Here is a 23359-nt window from a genome sequence, read left to right as displayed (position 1 = left end):
TCGCACTTTCCAACATTAAACTCCATCTGCCAAGTTTTTGCCCACTCACTCAACCTATCTATATCCCCTTGCACATTCCTTATGTCCTCATCACAACATGCCTTCCCACCTATTTTTGTATCATCAGCAAATTTGGATACATTACACTCTGCCCCCTCCTGTAGGTTATTAATGCAGATAGTAAATAATTGAGGCCCTAGGACTGATCCTTGTGGCACTCCACTAGTTACATCTTTCCAAACTGAAAAAAACCATTAATCCCGACTCTCTGCCTTCTGTGTGTTAACCAATCCTCAATCCATGCTAATGCATTACCCCCAAAACCGTGAGCTCCTATCTTCTGCAATAACCTTTTATGTGGCACCTTATTGAATGCCTTCTAGAAATCCAAATACACTACATCTACCGGTTACCCTTTATCAGATCTGCTTGTTATATCTTCAAAGAACTCTAGCAAATTTGTCAAACATGATTTCCCTTTCACAAAACCAGGATGATTCTGTTTGATTGTGTTAAGCTTTTCTAAATGTCCTGCTATTTCTTCCTTAATAATGTACTCTAGCATTTTCCCAGCGACAAATGTTAGGCCGATTGGCCTATAGTTTCCTGTTTTTTGTCTCTCTCTCCCTTCTTCAACAGGGGCATCGCATTAGCGGTTTTCCAATCTGCTGTGACCCTTCAGGAACCCAGTGAGCTCTCGAATATTTCGACCAATGTCTCCACTAGCTCTGCAGCCACTTTCATAAAACCTTTGGATGCAGGCCATCAGGTCTTGTCTGCCTTTAGTTCCATTAGTTTGTCAAATACTTTGTCCCTCGTGATAGAGACTGTTACAAGATCTTTCTTCCCATTAGCTCCTTGCTTATCTGATATCTTTGGGATGTTTATAGTGTCCTCCACTGTGAAGACCGATGCAAAATACTGGTTTAAATTATCTGCCATTTCTCTGTTCCCCGTTATCAGTTCTCCAATCACATTCTCCAAGGCTCCCACGCTCACTTTAGCCACTCTCTTTTTATATACCTGTAGAAGCTCTTGCTGTTTGTTTTTATATTTCTTGCCAATTTACTTTCAGAATCAATTTTCTCCCTCTTTATTAGCTTTTTAGTCACCCGCTGCTGGTTCCTAAAAAAAATTTTCCTTTTTATATACCTGTAGAAGCTTCTACTGTCTGTTTTATATTTCTTGCTAAATGTTTCTCGTACTCTTGTTTCTCCCTCTTACTTATTATTTTAATCATTGGCTGACCATTCTCCTCAGCAACTCTGCCCATTCATACAGGCAACAAGCAGCCTAAATGAAAGCACTTAAAGGAAATCACTCATGAAATGGCCACAAAATTTGCCACAATTGTTTTTTTTTTGTGAAGCTAGAAGGTCCACTGCATGAGCACCTCAGTTTGACTTTCCTTTTTATTTTAAGATTTTAAATCAGTAGTCACAATAAGTAATGACTCCCCAATGTGCTGCCAACAGCTGCGCACTAATGTGCTCCAGACCATTCACTCTTCCTGTTCTTAACTTTGAAAAAGTCATTTTGTCCCTTTTCCAGCCTGTTAACATGCTTTACAATGTGTTTAACAGCAAATTAATTGGAGGGATGCGGTTGCCAGTTTTCACCCCTTCGCTAAACCTTTGAAAATTGCAATGCATCACAGAGGTGTCTGAAGACTGACACGCCAAGTGAGTGTGCTATTTTTAAAGCATGCTGACACCCAACCTTGTCCCCATGAGTGATTGAAAATCTAATCTATCCATTCTAGAATGATCCTTCTGGCTCCACAAAAGCACAGTGGACTGGTGCGGGCTCTGCCACAAAGCCCATCCCTCCACACCCTTCCCTCCCTACTTATTCCAACTTCAAGGTTGAAATTTCAGAACTTAAGTCATTCTATATTGAAGAATAGGGGTTTCCCTGCACTGGCATTTCAAATGCTAGAATCTCAGTCGTGGGTTTGCAGAATTAGCCTTTCCAATAAAGCTTGTTGCTACCAGGCAGTGAACATCAGGAGTTCTGAGAAAAGTGTGTTTTATAGTGAACCAACCTTTCACATTAGAATTTACGTTTTAGAAGTTCACATTCAGTTTGAGTGAGAAATGTGGACCCATAACTAGTATCTAACACTTGTAATTATCTTTAAGTTTATGAAGACAGAATTGGGTAACATGGACTGGGTAAAAGGTAAACTGGTAGAGAAGCAGTAGAAGACATTTAAGGAGCTATTTCATAACTCTCAACAAAGATATATTCCATTGAAAAAGAAAAACTCTACCAGAAAAATGCACCATGCACGGCTAACTACGGATGTTAAGGGCAGTATTAAATTGAAAGAAAAGGTGTACAATGCTATGAAGATTAGTGGTAGGCCAGAAGATCGGGAAAGTTTTAGCAACCAGGAAAGTTTTAGCAACCAGCAAAGGATGACTAAAAAAACCAAGTAAGAGGGAGAAACAAGAGTATGAGAGAAATTTTGCAAGAAAAATAAAAACAGACAGTCAAAGCTTCTACAAGTATATAAAAAGGAAATGAATAGCTAAAGTGAGCATTGGTACCTTAGAGGGTGAGACTGGGGAATCAATAATGGGAAAATAGGAACAGGCAGAGGCTTTCAACAAATATTTTGTATCCAGCATCACGGTAGAAGACACAGCATCCCGAGGACAGTGGAAAATCATGAGGCAAAAGGTAAGGAGGAATTTAAAATAATCACTATCATTAGTGAAAAGATAATGGTATAACTAATGGAACTTAAGACTGACAAGTCCCTGGACCTGATGGCCTTCATCCTAGGGTCTTAAAAGAAGTGGCCGCACAGATTGTGGATGTATTGGTTGTACTCTTCCAAAATTCCCGAGGTTGTGAAAAAGCCCCAGAGGATTGGAAAACCGCAAATGTAACACCTCTATTCAAGAAAGGAAGAAGACAAAATGCAGGAAACTATAAGCCATTTAGCTGAATGTCATTGGGAAAATGCTAGAACCCATTATTAATGTGATAGTAGCAGGTCATATAGAAAATCATTCTACTATCAGGCAGAGTCAACATGACTTTGTGAAAGGGAGATCATGTTTGACAAGTTTACTAGAGTTCTTTAAGAATGTAACAAACAGGGTGGATAAAGGGGAAGCAGTAAATCTAGCATATTTGGAGATCTAAAAAGCATTCAATAAGGTGCCACATAAAAGGTTAGCATACAAGATAAGAGCTTATGATTTTGGGGGTGATATATTAGCATGGATACCAGACTGGCTAAATAACAGGAAACAGAGAATTTTCAGGATGGCAAACTGTAACTAGCGGCATGTCGCAGAGATCAGTGCTGGGACATCAACCATTTGTGATCTATATTAATGACTTGGATGAAGCAACCAAATTTGCTGATGATACCAAGATGGAAAGGAAAGCAAGTTGTGAAGAACATAGAGTCTGCAGAGAGCTATAGATAGGTTAAGTGAGTGGGGAAAAAATTGGCAGATAGATATACTATGGGAAAATGTGAGGTTGTCCACTTTGGCAGGAAGAATAGAAAAGCAGAATATTATTTAAATGGAGAGAGATGATAGAATGCTGCAGTACAGAGAGATCTGGGTATCCCTGTACATGAATCACAAAAAGCCAGCATACAGGTACAGTAAGTAATTAGGAAGGCAAATGGAAAGTTGGCCATTATTGCAAGGAGGATGAAATATAAAAGTAGGGAAGTCTTGCAATTGTACAGGGCATTGATGAGACCATGCCTAGAGTACTATTGTATACAGTTTTGGTCACCTCACTTAAAGAGGGGCATACTTGTATTGGAAGCAGTTCAGAGAAGGTTCACTAGGCCAATACCTGGGATGAGGAGTTGGTCTTATGAGGAAAAGGTGATCAGGTTGAGCCTATATTCATTGGAGTTTAGAAGAAAGAGAGGTGATCTTTTTGAAACATGATTTTGAGGGGACTTGACAGGGCTGGAGGCTGAGAGGATGTTTCCTCTCATCGGAAAATCTAAAACCAGGGATCACAATTTCAAGGTAAGGGGGTCTCCCATTTAAAGATGAGAAGTAATTTCTTCTCTCAGAGGATGGTTAATGTTTGGAATTTTCTTCCCCAGTGAGCAGTGGAAGCTGGGTCATTGAATATATTAAAGGCTGAGTTAGTCAGAATTTTGATTGACAAGGGAGTTGAGGGTTATGGGGTAGGCAGGAAAGTGGAATTAAGGCCAGAATCAGATCAGCTGTGATTGGCAGAGCAGGCTCGAGGGGCCAAATGTCCTACTCCTGCTTCTATTTCTTAAGTTCTTATGTTCTTACGTTCACCTATCCCCATGTTCTTGTAAGGTCGGATGTTATCCAATGATTCGAAGAAAGGCCCTCCTCACGTGCATTACCGACGCCCATATGGTTGTGCAGTGCTGAGTATGATGGACGTTCTGCCGTCGATTGCTGAACTCCGAGAGGAAAAGGATTTTGTGTTGAAAGTTTACACGTAAGTGAAGTATGTTTGATATTTCTGAGAGCTTGACTTAAAGATTGCACTTTCCCAGGAAATCACAAGGTCCTGGGTGCAGTAAGGAATGTATATATTGTGCTGTACAAGGCATCATAATTATGTGGGTCAGATTAGATGGATCAGAAGGTATTTTCCTGTCTGTAATTATTGGTATGTTTGTTTACAACCACACATAATTCTTCTGAGTCATTTAACATGTTGTTATTCAATTTTCATTAAATGTTTATCATTAATAGGGGAGGCAGTGGCATAGTGGTATTATCGCTAGACCAGTATTCCAGAGACCCAGGGTAATGCTCTGGGGACCAAGGTTCAAATCCCACCATGGCAGATGGTGAAATTTGTATCCAATAAAAATCTGGAATTAAAAGTCTAATGATGACCACAAAACCATTGTCATAAAAACCCATTTGGTTCACTAATGCCCTTTAGGGAAGGAAACTGCCATCCTTACCTGGTCTGCCCTACAGATGACTCCAGACCCACACAGTAATGTGGTTGACTCTTAAAAAAAATGCCCTCTGGGGCATTTAGGCAATAAATGCTGGCCTAGCCAGCAATGCCCACTGGCCTAGCCAACGATGCCCACATCCCATGAATGAACAAAAAAATTAATTATTAGAGAATATAAAGCATAACGTTTTTTCTTATTTGTTTACGGGAAGTGGGCATCCCTGTTCAGTCCAGCCTAATTGCTCTTGAGAAAGCAATGGTAAACCACCTTCTTGAACTGCTGCAGCCAATGTGTTGTAGATACACCCACTGTGCTGTTTGAGAAGGAGTTTCAGGATTTTGAAGTCACACAGCCGATAAAGGAACACATTAAATAAGAGCTGGAGTGGTCCATTTGGCCCCTTAAGCCTGCTCTAACATTCAACTAGATCATGGCTGATCTTCTACCTCAATACTATTTTCCTGTACTATTCCCATAACCCTTGATATCTTTAATATCTAGAAGTCTATCAATCTCTGTCTTGAATATATTCAATGATTGAACCTCCACAGCCCTCTGGGGTAAAGAATTCCAAAGATGCACCACCCTCTGAGTGAAGAAATTCCTCTTCATCTCAGTCCTCAATGGCCTGCCCCTTATTCTGAGACTGTATCCTCTGATTCTTGACCCACCAGGCAGGGGAAACATCCTCCTTGCATCTAACCTGTCGAGCCCTATTAGAATGTTGGATGTTTCAATGAGATCACCTCTCGTTCTTCTAAACTTTAAAGCATACAGATCCAGTCTCCTCGATCTCTCATGGGACAATCCTGCCATCCCGGGGATCAGTCAAGTGAACCTTCATTGCACTCCCTCCAAAGCAAGTATATTCTTCCTTAGGTAAAGAGGCCAAAATTGTACACAAGTGCAGTCTCACCAAGGCTCTATACAATTGCAGCCAGACTTCTTTATTTCTGTATTCAAATCCAATAAAGCCAACATGCCATTTGCCTTCCTAAATGCTTGCTGCACCTGCATGTTAGCTTTCAGTGATTTATGAACAAGGAATCCCAGGTTCTTTTGGAGATTAACACTTTCCAATCTCTCAACATTTGAGAAATACTGTGCTACATTTCTGTTTTTCCTACCAAAATGGATAACTTCACATTTTTCCACATTGTATTCCATCTGCTATTTCTTGCTCACTCACTTATCCTGTCTAAATCTGCTTGAAGTGTCTGCATCCTCATTAAAATTCACATTCACACTTAGTTTTGTGTTGTCAGCATAAGGAATGGCAATATGCTTCCAAGTTAGGTGGTGTATGACTTGGAGGGGAACTTGCAGGTGGTGGGGTTCCCATGAGTCTGCTGCCATTGTTATTCTGGGTGGTAGAGGTCAGACAGTATGGAAAGTTCTATTAAAGGATGGTTGGTAAGTTTCTGCAGTGCATGTTGTATCTGGTATACAATCTAAGCGTCGGAACCAAGTGGAATTTTAGTGCTAAAATATTGGATTTTCAGATAAATTAAATTAAAATTAATTAAGCTTATTATACTTTACCATATGCTGATAGTTTATTTGTTTAGAAAAATTCACTAACATCACAAAACATATGCTCTCCAAAATTCTGGTAGACAGTGACTACCTCTAAAAAGAGTAAGGTTATATCTCATTACTGTTGTTATTCCAGAAATATAAATCGAGGCTACATTATTCACGTGGTGCATGGCCAGTCAAAGTAGCCATGTGGTGACAATTTGAAGGTTGGTAGATTAGTCAAAAGTTGTTGCCATGCTTTGTGAAGTCACTTCAGTGCTAGGCTGGTACCAGTGGCTCATACTATGCAGTGGTACAAATACACAGAAAAGATTCACAAAGCTGGGCACTAGGACTCTCTTCCTTATTAGGCGGAACATATGGGTGGCTTGTGTGGTGAATGCTAGTTCACCATGTACCTTTTAGAGAGAGCTGGTTGGTTTCTACTTCATTGGCCAGAATCTTACGCTCTCCTCCAACACCCCAAACCCAAGAACAGATTGGCAAAATCTGCTTGGTACCCTCAGCTCAGTGGAGGCTCACCCCAATGGTGATCACTACCCCCATTTGACCCCCACTGCCTTCTGATTGCAGCTCCCCACCCCCCTTGCTAGGGCCTGCCTGACTGGCCCCAGTGAAACCATCCAATTTATCTTGCAGTCTGGCATACACGCTGCTCCATTATGGGGACTGAATGCAGTTGCCCACTGCTCTTGGTGCTACTGAGACTGGAGAGTTGCCGACCATCTGACTGGCTAGCAGCTCTCAAAGACAGGATATCCTCCCAGATGGGGGTGGTAGCCATGATCTGAACCACTTAACAGCCTGCTGGCCATAAAATCAGGTCATGGCCTCCCAGCCCTCTGGAGGCAAACATTTTTCTTTCCAGCTGTGGCCTGGCCTCTCGCCTCCATGAAAAGTTTCAACCCATAGAAGAAGTAGGCATCGAATAATATTTCACAGTCAATGGTGTGTCCTGAATTAGCTTCCCTCACTAAGAACGATCAGAGATAAATTTTCCTTGTGTTTTTGAATTTTTTTTTGCCTTTCCCAGGAGACTACATGGCAGCTAATGGAGCATTAATCTTTTCACCTGAATTACAACTGGATGAGATGGGCAAAATGGACCGCCTGTTTTTTTTCTTGCCCAAGGTTCTTCCACATTCATATGGACCAGAATTTTCTGGCATACGGGCAGGCTTGTGCCCAACCCGAATGCACGTGAAATAGCATGAGATGATATCGAGCAAACGTCCCAACATAACATCATCCTGCATGCAATAAATCTTTAGGTCGGTGGGCACCCGCCCGCCAACAATTGAAGGATCACTTAAGGCCATTAAAAAGGCAATTGATCCTGATTTTACATTACCCATGCAATTTCATGCTCATCACACGAGCAGGCAAGCAGCCCACTTTTAACAAAACCTCATCCATGGGCAGGATAAAAAGGGTCTGCAGTATTGCCATTGTGAGTAGATAGTTTGCTGCTGGTTGCTTATTTGAACTTGACAGCTTCATCTCTGTTCTGAGCTTCAGTCGTAGCATTTCTAGGCTTCATTTCAGGACTCATTGGTGTCTCCAAGGCCCCGGGAGGATTTTGACTGTGGGACCCTTCCAGGCATCAGACAGCTTTGTTACCCTGGCAATGGGGTTTGCGCTTTCTGTTGGTGGCACCTCCTCTGAGGAGGAAGAGATGGGCAGAAGGGAGATGAGGCAAGGTGTTCCTATGCAGCTTCCAGGGGAGTGACCTGTCGGAAGAGAGGTGAAGGCACAAGGGTGCAGGGTCAGCCGGCAGTCCAGGAGGAAGGGGCTGCAGAAGACGTCACTATCCTGCTGCCAGGGTTTACAGACAACAATGCAGCTAGCTCAACATGTCTGAGGTGCAATACTGACGGAGGCTCCGCTTCTCCGGGATGACTGTGACCTTCATTTGTCACATGATTGGACCTGAGATCACCTCCAACTGTTTGGGTGGATACCCCATCCCAGTGGCTTTGAAGGTCGCAGTGGCCCTCAACTTCTATGCCTCCGGCTCTTCTCCAGGGGTCAGTGGGGGATCTTTGTGGAGTGTCCCAATCAGCTGTCCACAGTTGCATCAAGTTGGTGACTGATGCTTTGTCAGGCAGGTAATGGCATTTATTCGTTTCCATACAGACAAGGCCAGCCAGGCTGAGCGAGCCAGAGGCTTTGCAGCAATTGCTGGGTTCCCCGACATCCTGGGTTCAATCAACTGCATTCATGTGGCCATCAAGGCGCCAGGAGGTCAGCCGGGTGTCTTTGTCAACAGGAAAGGCGTTCACTCGATGAACATCTAGATAGTTTGTGACCACAAGATGCTGATTCTGCAAGTCTGTGCAAGGCACCCTGGCAACTCCCATGATGCTTACATCCTCAGACACTCACAGATGCCAAGACTGTTCACTGCTCCAGCTCAACTGGATGGATGGCTGCTGGGTGACAAGGGCTATCCATTGAAAAGGTGGCTTATGTCGCCTCTCCACCACCCAAGGACAGAGGCAGAGCAGTGTTATAATAGGAGTCATGCCTCCACAAGGTCAGTGACAGGGAGGACCGTAGGTCTTCTCAAGATGCACTTCCGATGCCTGGACTGTTCACTGGAAGCACTAAAATACCTTCCAGAATAGGTGTCACTGAAAGAGGTTGCATGCTGCGCTCTCCACAATCTGGCTCTGGAGGAATAGGATCATGAGGCAGCTCAGCAGGCCACAGTGGATGAATCCAGTGGTGAGTCAGAAGAGGAGCCCGGTTAGGAGAACAGTGAGGATGTGGAGGCAGACCTTTGTATCCTTCAGGGAGGCAGGGACACCAGAGATGCCTTAATCCAAACCTTCTTCAGCCAGGCTGCCAAAGATCTGCTTCCACCTCATGCCAGGGGTGCTGCCTCCATCCCGGATGTTTGAAATGACCACTTTCCTTTGAACTCAAAGTCCACCCAGTTCCTGTGCAATAAAGTTGAGAGCCGTTCACGTCCAGCATACTGGCGTGCCTTGCACCTGCAAAACAAGTGAAGCATACTCAGACCATTAAGACGAAAGCAAAATTTATATCATGTTGGCACTCACATCAAATGAACATAACAATATACATAGGTAGGAAAGTAAGTTAATGGTCACACCAGTAAACATATTAACAAAACATGTCAGAACAGAAGATCACCCATGAACTGTCCGTCTTGTGCTCATGGTGCCTTAAACTTACGTTTGTGAGTGCTGCGTCTTGTTGCCCCTCCCATTCTCCCTCACTGGCAGTGGCATCGGAGGCAGCCTGCTGACTGTGTTGTCCTATTGGTCTTGATGACCTTGGAGGTCATCCTCTGGTCAGTGGAGCCTGTGCTGGCCCTGCCTGGGAGGGAGTGTCAAGTGCCATAGCTGGCCTCTCCACAGTCATCGCAACCTCATCAGATGCCACGGTCATTGGCAGAGGGGCAGAGGAGCTTCAGCCATAATCCAGAGTGTCCTGAGAGGAGCCCAGAGAGACAACAAGCAGCTCATATGCCAACATGAGTTCGCTCTGGACCTCCCTGCTCGCCATTGATGGACAGGCACCTAGCTAGATACTGTGTGCCTTGTCCATCTCCCACACTGGCACTGACCTCCTGAGGTCATTGCCTGTGTGAGGACTTGCTGGTCCGAGCGCAACCCCAGGAACCCCTGATTCTGTCCCTGCAGTTGCCTCTCCATGAGAGTCATTACTCTCTCAATGGAGGAAGCAAGTGTGCTCCTTTATATAAATGACTTGGATGAAGGAATGGATGGGATGGTTGCCAAATTTGCTGATGACACAAAGATAGGTAGGAAAGTAAGTTGTGAAGAAGACATAAGGAGGCTACAAAAAGATATAGATAGATTAAGTGAGTGGACAAAAATCTGGCAAATGGAATGTACTGTGGGAAAATGTGAAATTGTCAATTTTGGCAGGGAGAATAAAAGAGAAGCATATTATCTAAATGGTAAGAGATTGCAGAACTCTGAGGTGTAGAGAGATCTGGGTGCCCTGGTGCATGAATCACAAAAAGGTTAATATGCAGGTACAGCAAGTGATTAAGAAAACTAATAGAATGTTATCATTTATTGCAAGGGGAACTGAATATAAAAGTAGGGAGTTTATGGTTCAGTTGGACCACGTTTGGAGTACTGTGTACAGTATTTGTCACCTTATTTAAGGGAGGATGTTATAGGTTGGAAGCAGTTCAAGGAAGGTCTACCAGACTAACACCTGGAATGATTAAAGCAATATACTGCGGATGCTGCGACATCTGAAACAAAAACAAAATGCTGGAAAAACTGAGTAGGTCTAACAGCATCTGTGGAGAGAGAAAAAAACAGAGTTAATGTTTTGAGTCCATATGACTCTTCATCAAAGTTAAAGAGAAGTAAAAATGTGATGAAATTTATACTGTTTAAGGGAGGTGGAACAGGTGAAGCTGGATAGAAGGCCAGTGATAGGTGGAGGCAAAGGAGAGATTGCCAGAGATGTCATGGACAAAAGAACAAAGGGGTGTTAATGGTAGTGCTGGCAAAAGGAGGTGCTGATGGTGGCATTAAGGTCAGAAAGCAGAATGTGATAATAGCAGGACAAGGGTAAGCACTCTGGAAAGAACAACATGAACAACATGAAGTGACAGATAGCCCTTGTGGGGGTGGGGTGGGGAGAGGGGACCTTGGTGGGAAAAATATTGAAAATAGGATAAAAGTTGGGGATAAAACAGTGAATAAAAATGAAAATAATTTTTTTTAAAATGTGGATAAAAATAGAAATTAAAAAATTAAAAAAATAAAAAGTAAAAAATGAAAATGAAAATTGAAATACAGGATAAAAAAGGGGGCCGGGGATGGAAAGGGGATTCATGTTCTGACGTTGTTGAAGTCAATGTTATGTCCAGAAGGCTGTAAAGTACATAATCAGAAGATGAGGTGCTGTTCCTCCAGCTTACGTTGGGCTTCACTGGAACATTGCAGCAGGCCAAGGACGGACATGTGGACATTAGAGCAGGATGGAGCTTGAAATGGCAAGCGACAGGAAGGTCTGGGTCATGCTTGCGGACAGACTGAAGGTGTTCCACAAAGCAGTCAAACAGTCTGCATTTGGTCTCTCCAATGTAGAGGAGACCGCATTGGGAACAGCAAATGCAGTAGAACAATTTGAATGAGGTGCAAGTGAAGCGCCGCTTCACCTGAAAGGAACATTTGGACCCTTGGATGGTAAAGGGGCAGGAGTTGCACCTTCTGCGATTGCATGGGAAGGTGCCGTGTGAAGGGGTTGAGATGTTGGGGGTGGTGATGGAGGAGTGGACGAGGGTATCCCGGAGGGAATGGTCCCTATGGAATGCCGACGGGGGGATGAAGAGAAGATGTGTTTGGTGGTGGCATCATGCTGGAGTTCGTGGAAATCGAGGAGGATGATCCTTTGAATGCGGGGATTGGTGGGATGAAAAGTGAGGACAAAGGGTCCCTATCATGGTTCTGGGAAGGCAGAGGGATGTGTGAGGGCAGAGGCGCGGGAGGTGGATCAGACACGGTTGAGGGCCCTGTCAACCATGGATGCTAGAAATCTGAAACAAAAACAGAAAATGCTGGAAGAACCCAGCTGGTCTGGCAGCATCTGTGGAAAGAGAAACAGAGTTAACACTTTGAGTCTGTATGACCCTTCTTCAGAGCTGAAGAGAAGCGGAAATGTGATGAAACTTACACTGTTTAAGGAGAGGATGGGGCAGGTGGAGCTGAATAGAAGGCCAGTGATAGGTGGGGACAAAGGAGGGATTGACAAAGATGTCATGAACTAAAGGACAAAGGGAGTGTTAATGGTAGTGGTTAGTGCTAAAAAAGGTGCTGATAGTGGCGTAAAGATAAGAAAGCAGAATGTGATAATAGCAGAACAAGGGTAGCATTGAATGAAAGAACAACATGGAACAAGTAACAGATGGCCCTGTCGGGAGTGGGGTAGGGAGAGAGGGCAGTGGTGGGGAAAAAAGAATAGAAAATGGGATAGAAGGGGGATAAAAAGGGGATAAATCCACAGATAAATGAATAAAAATAAAAATAAGTGGATAAAAAATAAAAATGAATGTAGAAAAAATGGGATGAGGATGGAGAAGAGAGTTCATTGTCTGAAGTTGTTGAACTCAATGTTAAATCTGGAAGGCTGTAAAGTGCCTAATCGGAAGATGAGATGCTGTTCCTCCAGTTTGCATTGGGCTTCACTGGAACATTGCAGCAGGCCAAGGACAGACATGTGGGCATGAGAACAGGATAGAATGTTGAAATGGCAAGTGACAGGGAGGTCTGGGTCATGTTTGCGGACGTACCGGAGGTGTTCCTCAAAGCGGTCATCCAGTCTGCATTTGGTCTCCCCGATGTAGAGGAGACCACATTGGGAGCAGCGGATGCAGTAGACCAAATTGAAGGAAGTGCAAGTGAAGCACTGCTTCACCTGAAAGGAATGTTTGGGCCTTTGGGTGGTGTGGAGGGAGGAGGTAAAGGGGCAGGTGTTGCACCTTCTGCGATTGCACAGGAAGGGGATGAGGTGAAGGGGGTGATGGAGGAGTGGACCAGGATGTCCTGGAGGAAATGGTCCCTACGGAATGCTGACATGGTGGGGGGATGAGGGGAAGATGTATTTGGTGGTGGCATCATGCTGGAGTTGGCGGAAATCGCGGAGAATGATCCTTTGAATGCGGAGGCTGGTGGAGTGAAAGGTGAGAACCAGGGGACCCTATCATGGTTTTGGGAGGGAGGGGAAGGTGTGGGGCAGAGGCATGGGAGATAGGTCTGACAGGCTGAGGGCCCTGTCAACCACAGTGGGGAGGAAACTTCAGTTAAGGAGGAAGGAAGACATGTCAGAAGCGCCGTTTTGGAAAGTGGCATCGTCAGAATAGATGCGACAGAGGCGAAAGAACTGAGAGAATGGGATGGAGTCCTTATAGGAAGCAGGGTGTGAGGAGCTGTAGTCAAGGTAGCTGTGGGAGTCAGTGGGCTTGTAATGAATATTGGTGGACAGCCCATAACCAGAGGTGGAGACAGAGAGATCAAGGAAGGGAAGGGAAGTGTTAGAGATGGACCATGTGAAGTTGATAGAGGGGTGGAAATTGGAAGCAAAATTGATAAAATTTTTCCAGGTCCAGACAAGAACATGAAGCAGCACCGAAACAGTCTTCTATGTACCTATAAAAGAGTTGTGGGAGGGGGCCTGCGTAGGACTGGAACAAGGAATGGTCCACATACCCCATGAATATACAGACATAACTGGGACCCCCTTAAAAAGTACAAATTTCATCACATTTCCATTTCTCTTCAGCTCTGAAGAAGGGTCATACAGACTTGAAATGTTAACTCTGTTTCTCTCTCCATAGATGCTGCCAGACCTGCTGAGTTTTTCCAGCATTTTCTGTTTTTGTTTTACTCCTGCTCTTTGTTCATATGTTCGTATGAGGGTCAACGCCGTGCTCATGCTCTACATGGACTCCTCCACAACAGAGACCATGGCATATATACCCACATGGATCTCCACCAGATACTCCTGCACACCCTGCTGGACATCCAGCAGCTACCATCTAATGGATGACTCCAGAGGCACATCATCTGCCTTTGACTCAGCATTGTCCTGGTCTCCAGCAGTCCTCGGACTGCTGGCGCCCTGGGCACTCTCTGCCTCCGCCTGCTCCTCAAGCAAGTGTGAAGTGCCCTCACTGCTATGCACCAACATTCTAGCTGACGATCTAATGCCCACCGAAGTTCTGGTATCTGCGCTGGTGCCTGAGAGAGGCTGTGACACAGTGGTCTAAAGCCCAGTGGTCCTCTGGCATCAAGGATGGCTTTTCCAGGTCCAGCATTCAAGGGCAAGCTGGCGATTTTAATGGAGAACAATGACAGGTCATTAGTTTAAGTCATTATGCTGTCACTATGCATGCCAGGCGCCCTGGTGAGACAATGGAGATCTGCATCATGGTGCCGTCTTCTTTCAAAGATCAATGGGGACCCAAGGTTTGAGGCTCCCATTAATGATGAGATACACAAGAACGTTTGCACAGTCTGATACTCTCACCTCTGTGCACTGCACTCTTACCTTCATCAGAGACCCCTGCCTCTCCACGACCAGCTGACTGAGGGGCATGGTGGCACTCCAACTCCAAGGCATCCATCTCGTGCCTCGTCAGGTTTGGGGGGCCTCCACCTGTCTTAGTTCTTGCATTGGTGTTATCGGGCTTCTGTTCTGAAATAACAGAGGACATTGATTTGTCCATTCTCTACATGCAGGGCCATTGCAGCTTGACAAACTCCCCAGCCTTGCACAGCACATCCAAGTTGTGGCCCTCAACCCGCAAGGCATTCAGGCCAAGCAACCAGGGTTCACCCCCTTGGCAAGCTCCGCTGTCAGTGGCAGTTGGCACACAGACTCTAACAGCCCTGAGGTCCCCAGGTGGATGCCCAGCCCTTAATACTTCTCGACACTGATCCATGCCAACTCGGTTCTCACCCTTGCCGAGCGCAGCAGATCGTTGAACCTTTGCGGCACTGCAGGCATGTGCGCTGCACAACGTTGTAGCCGCTGACCTTGGCTGCAACCTCCTCTCAGGCTTTTTTGATCAGGTGCGGTGGCCTCCTCCTGCCATCCCTGGGTAGCAGAGTGTCCTGCCTGACACTGACCTCCTCCACAAGGACCACGAGGCACTCGGTCCGAGAAACGGGGGGGGCTGAGTGCCCACCCGACATGCCCTCCCACCTGACGTTTCCAGCCTCTGGCAAGGCCGTTGTTCAAGTGACAGACACCAAAGATTCTCCCCTGGCCAGCCTTCAGGAAGCTGCCTCTGCCGGTTTTAAAGCTCCCACCAGGTGACCACTGGACCTGGTGCCCAACAGGCTCCTGCCCCGCCTGGCCCTTTCCAACCATTGTGAGGATGCGTTTCACACTGAGCAGACCCTAATTGGACCCAAATCGCATTTGCACTGCAGCCAGGAGTGGATTCCACATCTGCTTCCACTCCCTGCAACTTGGTGCGCACACCAAGTGTGAAATTCAGGACATGAATTTGCAAAGTTTACTTTGGTGTCATTGCCAGCTCTGTGAGATCCTCTATGGAGAGCTAGCAACACAGACATGTGTGGTAATCTGAGGTTCAATACACCTTTAAGAGAATGTGAGATGATTGACCACGTGACTGTATGACCCAATTGCTGTGTGGGCTACAATGTTAAGGGTTAGTCCAGAGTAGGGTCTGGTTGGAGAAGCACACATTGTGTTAGTGCTCTGTTGTCTGTGTAAGTAAGCAGCAAGCGCTTAATTTCATATTGGTCTCTGGACTGCAGTATATTGTTATCAACTCACCCGCTGACAGATAAGCATGCAACTGGTTCACAAGCAAAGCAACCCCATAGTAGAACATAACAACATGGTATTAGAGCAGTATAAAAGCAACTACTACAGAACTGGAACAGCTACCCAGATCCAATCAGAGTCCAATTCCAGGAGCAGCAGGCCATAAACCCACCCATAATTTATTGTATACAGTGCTTTGTGACATTGAAACATGATAGGTGCTATAGAGATGAATGGCCTTAATCTTACTTTCTGAAGTTGGGCATGTGCCTAACCCGAACACACATAAAATTGCACGTAAAGACATTGGGCATGCATCCTGGCATCATGGTGCACGCGTGCAATATTGAGGTTGGTGGGTGTGCACAGGAGTCAGAGTAGCGCCTGCCAGCAATGAAAGGGCCATTAAGGTAATTAAAAAGCCTATTAACCGCGATTTTAGGTTGCCCATGTGATTCTTAGCTCGTCGCATGGGCAAAACGGGTGGGCGGAATTTTAATCATTTCCTCATCCATGGGCGGGATAAAAGATCCCTAGAGCAACAGCACTTTGTCTGTCCTTTGCTATGTGTGTATATAGTTGTCTCAGAGTTTCTTAGCATATTGTTTGATTGTCAAGCCTGCCTTTTAGCATCTCAGGTCCTCATCTTGCCTGGTAGGTCTTCCTATGTATTGTAGCCCAGAGCTCCTTCACTTTCAAGGCACTGGTCCTCTGCATCCCACTTGATGGAGATAGTGTATTCTGCTGGTGGAACCTCCTCTGAAGAGAGGGGAGAGGGGCAGGAGGGAAAGGAGACAAAGTGGGCGTAGGCAGCATCCCAGGGACAGATCTTTACGAGGAGAGGCATGGGCTTACTTGGCGCAGGGTCAGCAGGGAGGCCAAATCAGGAGGGCATGCTGAAGATGCCACAACCCAGCGTTTAGAGTGTTCAGGCAGCCCTCCAACTCCTCCAGATGTTCGAGGTCCAGTGCCGCAGGAGACTCCACCTCTCCGAGGACACAGTGACAGCAATATGCCACATGATAGGTCTGGAAATCACTTCCAACTGCGTGGACGGAGACCCCATGCTGGTGGCTTTGAAGGTCACAGTGGCCTTCAACGTCTGTGCCTCCGGTTCTTTTCAGGGCTCAGTGTGGGATCTTTGTGGTGTTTCTCAATCAGCTGCACACAGTTGCATCAAACCTGTGACTGATGCTACCTTTAGACATGTCCACATGTTCATCTACTTCCAGACAGTGGAAGCGAGCCAGGCAGAGAGAGCACAAGGCTTTGCTGCGATGGCTGGGTTCCCCCACGTGCAGGGTGTAATAGATTGCACTTACGTGGCCATCAAGACGCCAGCAAGTGAGCCTGGAGCTTTAGTAAACAGGAAAGGGTTCCACTCAATGAATGTTCAGATCGTCTGTGACCACAGACAGATTCTCCAAGTTTGTGCCCATTACCCTAAGAGCTCACATGATGCTTACATCCTGCAGCACTCACAGGTACCAAGGCTGTACGTGGCTCTTGCACAAGTGGATGAATGATTCCTGGGTGACTGGGGCTATCCCTTGAAGAGGTGGCTGAAGACCCCACTCTGCCACTCAAGCACTGAGGCTGAGGAGAGACATGCCTCCTCCACAAGGGTGGTGATGGAAAGGACCATCAGGTTGCTGAAGATGTCCTTCAAATGCCTGGACTGGTCAAGGGGAGCATTGCAGTATCCTCCAGAGCATGTCCCCCTCATAGTCATCATGTGCTGCACCATGCACAACCTGGCTCTGGCAAGGGGGGACCCACTGGAGGCTGAGGAAAGTGAGGCAGCTCCACAGGCCACGGAGAATGACTGAAGTGATGGCTCAGAGGAAGAGCCTGGGGAGGCACAGGTTGAGGACCTCGAGGCAGAGGACAGAAAACTCATGGACGCACCAATTGAAGGGATGATTTGATGCAGCGAACCTTCTGCTCGGCATCCAAGGCATCAATATCTCGTCAAGACAATGTCACTGTCTCCTTTGCTAACAATCAATAAATGAGAACCCACCCCAGTACACCAACACCACACAATGCCATTCTTTTACAAGCTTGTGCTGCATCTGGCACCTATTCATACCATCCAGCCAACTCAGCTCATTTAAGTCAAATAAGTGTTTATGTTACTTCACCTGAACAAAATAAGAACAAAGTATCCATCCCTAACATAAGAGTCAAAATAATTAACACAAAAAATATCTCCCGTGACATGCCCCTGGTGTGCTCAAGGTGCCTTTAACTTTCGTCTGCGCATGCTGCGTCTTGGTGCCCCTGCCTCACTGATAGTGGCGTTGGAGGTAGCCTGTTGTCTCTGCCAGCCTGCTGGCCCTGATGACCTTGGCAGTTGTCCTCTGACCGCCGGAGCCTGAGCAGGCTCTGCCTGGGAGGGTGCATCCAGCCCCATAGTTGGGCACTCCTTAGTCATTGCGGCATCATCAGATGCAGCAGCCCTGGTAGAGGGATGGAGAAACTTGTGCCCTTGTCCAGAGCGCCCTGAGAGAAACCCATAGAGACGACAGGCAGCTTGTCTGCCAGCGTGAGGTGTGTTTGCACCTCCCTGCTCACCATTGTTGGACGGCGGCCCAGCATGGAGACTAGGTGCCTCATCCATCTCCCACGCGGGCAATGACCTCCTGAGGGCTTGCAGGTCCGAGTGCCACCCCAGGAACCCCTGAGTCTGCTCCTAAAGCTGCCTCTCCATGAGAGTCGCCTCTCTCTCAATGGAGGAGGCTGTGTGCTCGCTGTGAAGGGTCAACACAGAGCTTACGCTTTACTTGGACTCCTCCATGACAGAGACCATGGCATGCAGACCCTCATGGATCTCCACCAGTTTTCCCAGTGCATCCTGCTGGATATCCAGCATCTGCCGCAAAACGGGCGAAGGAGTACCAAATCTGTGCATCCTCACGCAGCACAAAAGCGATGCACTGGAGCTGGAATGCCACTGGCCAGCTCACTCCTCTGGTTGCGGTGAGGAGGGGGTCTTGGATGAAGGCAAGAGTGCAGATGACAGATTCATGTGTGGTGGGCACTGGAAACATAACAACTGGCTCCTCTCATCAGAATCTGAACTGTTGGACCCAGAGAGCCCATTGAAGCTCCAATATAGATTGCACCATGCAGCAGGTCTCCACTGTCTTCACAGACCACCAAGCATGCTTAGTGACTTTGATGATTGAATGTACTGATCTTTTGCGTTCCTCCCGCAGATGTGCCAGAGGAGTGAGCTGGCTGGTAGCATTCCAGCTCCAGTGCATCGCTTGCATGACGATGCACAGATCTGGCACTCCTCCACCCGTTTTTCCATGGTGTTATGACCGCTCTGCCCCTGACAGGGACAAATAACTTCATTATTGCTCCGTCTCCCTGTAGGTCCATTCCTGGTTCCCACCCAGGCATTAGGCGAGCCGTGTGACACATCTCACCCTGAGGCCAGTTGTGCTGACATCACAGCCTTGACAGGGCAGGCTTAAGTGCCAGTTGGTGTATGCACTCTTAGACCCCTGAATGTTCTGAGCAACAGATACCCGACTAAAGTTCTCCGCACAGGTCCAGACCATTTCTGCACTTACCCTTGCTGACCACAGCAGATAATTGAACCTTTTGTGGCACTGAAGGCAAGTGCAGTGCACCACATCGTACACACTGACCTGGGCAGTGACCTCTGTCCAGGCCTTCTTGGTCAGGTGGGGCGACATTCTCTTGTTGTCCCTGGGCATTAGGATATGCCACTTGGCACTGACCTCCTCAACCAGCACTCCCAGAAACTCATCTGATATACGGGGGTGGGCAGAGTACCCACCCAACTTCACCTCCCACCTTCCAGGACCACCTGGTGCTGAGGCTATGTCTGTACACCAGGACATTTGTTGGATTGCTTCCAAACAGCTCTCTCAGCCTCCCACACAACTCCTGGCAGCCGGGGACCCAGCGCCTGACACGTTCTTAACCCTGCGCATGGAAAACACACAGCGGTTGTGTTTAACGCTGGGAGGGCCTTAATTGACCATCCAGCGTAAGATTGCGTTTGCAACGCAAACTCAGCTAGGAGTGTGTCTCACATCTGCATCTGGTCAAGCCGACTTTGGGCGCACCCTGAGGGTAGAATCAGGCCTGTGTGTCACGACTGATTATTTTGCTTCAGTGATATATATTTCAGCTGAGTTACAACTTCCCATACTTGTATATACACACTAATGCTGAATCCATTAGTGCAGCAGTACCTCATTTATGGTTGAGTCCCACAGAAAGACTTGTAAAATTTTGTTGTTTTAACTACATATTGCACAAAATATCATATTTAAATTTATATTTATTACAAACCATATTTTAAAATGAACCATTGACTATTGAATTTCAGTTCAGCTTTTGTGTAAATCTTCTGTTTAACAATAAATTTGGCTAATAGTTTTAACCTGAATTCTATGGTCTGTCATCATGGTGTTTTCTGCCACTTGAGAGATGTGGTGGGTAGACTCTACTATTTCTAGCATGTGTCTTAATGTTATAAGAATTGTTGTTTCCTTGCAGTAATGCTATCCCAGCCACTTTAACGTAAATTTGTGTTCTCTCATTCTCTCTGTGTGCTCTTAACAACTTTAAGGCGGGGCTGGCCTCCATCTCTTCAGCATCTGTGACCACTGATGCTGTGCTCCTGAAGGTCTCAGGTGCTGAAGGTGGATAAAGGATCAGGTGTTTCTAAAGTTTCATGGCTGCTTCTTTATGATATTATCCTGATCACTGAGCGCAAGCGAGCTGCCCTCGGCCAGACAGGAGTCAGACATTCTTAGAGGCTATGTGAAGATCTATTGAGAGAGTCCTCACTGCATGTCATCATCATTCTCCTGCAGTTGAGCAACTATTAGGACCTCCATTGCATCTCCATGACAGGAGCATTCTCAAAATGAGTATTTGCGCTGCCGTAAGCCAGACTGGAGTCAAACATTCACAAATGCAATGTGAGGATCTATGGGGTCACCTCACTGCATGTCATCATCATCTTCCACAAATTTAGCAGCTGTGAGGGCCTCCCAAGCGGGCTTGCCTTGTCTAACCAGTGTGAGGACCTCATCCCCATCATCATCGCCTCCAAGAACCTCCTCACCCTCATCCCCATCAGTGGCATCCTCATCGGAGGAGACCTCCAACTCCTCCTCAGCCAGCTCCTCTCCCCAATGCAGCGCCAGGTTGTAAAGGGCGCAGCAGACAACGATAATGCATGACACCCTCTGCAGATTGTGTAGCAGGGCTCCACCAGACCGGTCCAGGCACCGGAACCTCATCTTCAGCATCCCTATGGCTTGCTCCACCAAGTTGCGAACTGCAGCATGAGCCTCATTATCCCATCGCTGTGCTGCAGTCTGAGGCTGCCGCATGGGTGTCATCAGCCATGGCCTCTGCAAGTACCCCTTATCCCCGAGGAGCCATCCCTGCAGCTTCTAAGGACCCTGGAAGACTTCAGGGATCTGTGACCGACTGAGGATGCACCTCTCGTGCACACTTGCTGGAAATTTTGCGTACACCTGCAGGATGCCTTTCTGGTGGTCGCACACCAGCTGCACATTCAGTGAGTAGAATCCTTTGCAGTTGTTGTAATTCACCGTGTGTTGCGATGGAGGTCTGAGCGCCACATGAGTGCAGTCGATCATACCCTGAACCTGTGGAAAACCGGAGATCTAGGTGAATCCAATCACTTTTGCATCCTGGCAGTCCTGGTCCCGGGCGAAATGCACAAAGTTGTCTGCCATCGCGAAGTTGGCATCCATGACCTCATGGATGCATTTGTGGGTGGAGACATGTGAGATCCCACAGAGGTCACCTCTGGAGCCCTGAAAAGAGCCACTGGCATAGAAATTGAGCGCTGGCAGTGGATGCACTCCATATTCTCGTGGCGCCAAACCCTGCAGCAGCTGGCAGATGTGACCGACTAGTTCCCTAGACATGCACAGTCTTCAGTGACACAGGTTCTTGGTCATCTGCAGGAATGACAGGCAAGTGCCACTTAATAGCTCTGTTGATGACCCCTTCCATTACTTTACTGAAGATCAAGAGTAGATTGATGGGGCTGTAATTGGCTGGGTTGGTTTTGTCCTGCTTTTTGAAGACAGGGCATACCCGGGCAATTTTCCACATAGCCGGGTAGATGCCAGTGTTGCAGCTGTACTGGAACAGCTTGGCTAAGGGTGCGGCAAGTTCTGCAGCACAGGTCTTCAGTACTATTGCTGGAATATTGACAGGGCCCAAAGCTTTTGCAGTATCCAGTGCTTTCAGCCATTTTTTGGTATCATGTGGAGTGAAGCAAATTGGCCGTAGACTTGCACCTGTGATCTGGGGACTTCTGGAGGAGGCCGAGATGGATCATCCATTCGGCACTTCTGGCTGAAGATCGTAGCAAATGCTTCAGCCTTATCTTTTGCACTGATGTGCTGGGCTCCCCCATTATTGAGGGGATATTTGTGGAGCCTCCTCCTCCAGTCAGTTGTTTAATTGTCCACCACCATTCGCACCTAGATGTGGCAGGACTGCAGAGCTTAGATCTGATCCGTCAGTTGTGGATCGCTAACCTCTGTCTATCACTTGCTGCTTATGCTGTTCGGCACACAAGCAGTCCTGTGTTATAGTTTCACCAAGTTGACCCCTCATTTTTAGGTATGCCTGGTGCTGTTCCTGGAGTGCCCTCATGCACTCTTCATTGAACCAGGGTTGACCCCTGGCTTGATGGTAATGGTAGAGTGGGGGATATGCCGGGCTATGAGGTTACAGATTGTCTTCGAGTACAATTCTGCTGCTGCTGATGGCCCACAGTGCCTCATGGATGCCCAGTCTTGAGTTGCTAGATCTGTTTGAAATCTATCCCATTTAGCACGATGGTAGTTCCACACAACACAATGGAGGGTATCCTCAATGTGAAGGCAGGACTTCTTCTCCACAACGACTGTGCGCTGGTCACTCCTACCAATACTGTCACAGGCAGATGCATCTGCAGCAGGCAGGTTGGTGAGGATGAGGTCAAGTATGTTTTTCCCTCTTGTTGGTTCCCTCACCACCTGCCGCAGACTCAGTCTAGCAGCTATGTCCATTAGGACTCAACCACCTCAGTCAGCATTGGTGCTACCAAGCCACTCGTGGTGATGGACATTGAAGTCCCCCAGCCAGAGTACATTCTGCACCCTTGCTATCCTCAGTGCTTCCTCAAGGTTGTGTTCAACATGGAGGAGCACTGATTCATCAGCTGAGAGAGGGCAGTACGTGGAAATCAGGAGATTTCCTTGCTCAGGTTTAACCTGATGCCATGAGACTTCATGGGGTCCAGAGTCGATGTTGAGGACTCCCTGGGCAACTCCCTGCCAACCGTATACCACTGTGCCACCACCTCTGCTGGGTCTGTCCTGCCAGTGGGACAGGACATACCCAGGGATGGTGATGTTGGTGTCTGGGACATTATCTGTAAGATATGATTCTGTGAGGATGACTATGTCAAGCTGTTGCTTGACTAGTCTATGAGATAGCTCTTCCAATTTGGCACTAGCCCCCAGATGTTAGTAAGGA

The 23359-nt window shown here is 46.8% G+C and overlaps 1 protein-coding gene across 1 annotated transcript in view; it reads left to right on the top strand.

The window, feature by feature from the left end:
• The window catches only part of dock3 (dedicator of cytokinesis 3), a 1401685-nt gene that overhangs the window by 805917 nt on the left and 572409 nt on the right, over positions 1–23359 (top strand). Inside the window, 1 exon segment of the mRNA XM_041191502.1 lies at positions 4320–4467. Coding sequence (XP_041047436.1) covers positions 4320–4467 — 148 coding nt within the window.

This window comes from Carcharodon carcharias, chromosome 7 (assembly GCF_017639515.1).
Source record: "Carcharodon carcharias isolate sCarCar2 chromosome 7, sCarCar2.pri, whole genome shotgun sequence".
In the NCBI taxonomy this organism is placed as follows: Eukaryota; Metazoa; Chordata; class Chondrichthyes; order Lamniformes; family Lamnidae; genus Carcharodon; species Carcharodon carcharias.
The sequence above is the reverse complement of the archived record's forward strand: the minus strand, read 5'-3'. Positions and strand labels throughout refer to the sequence as shown.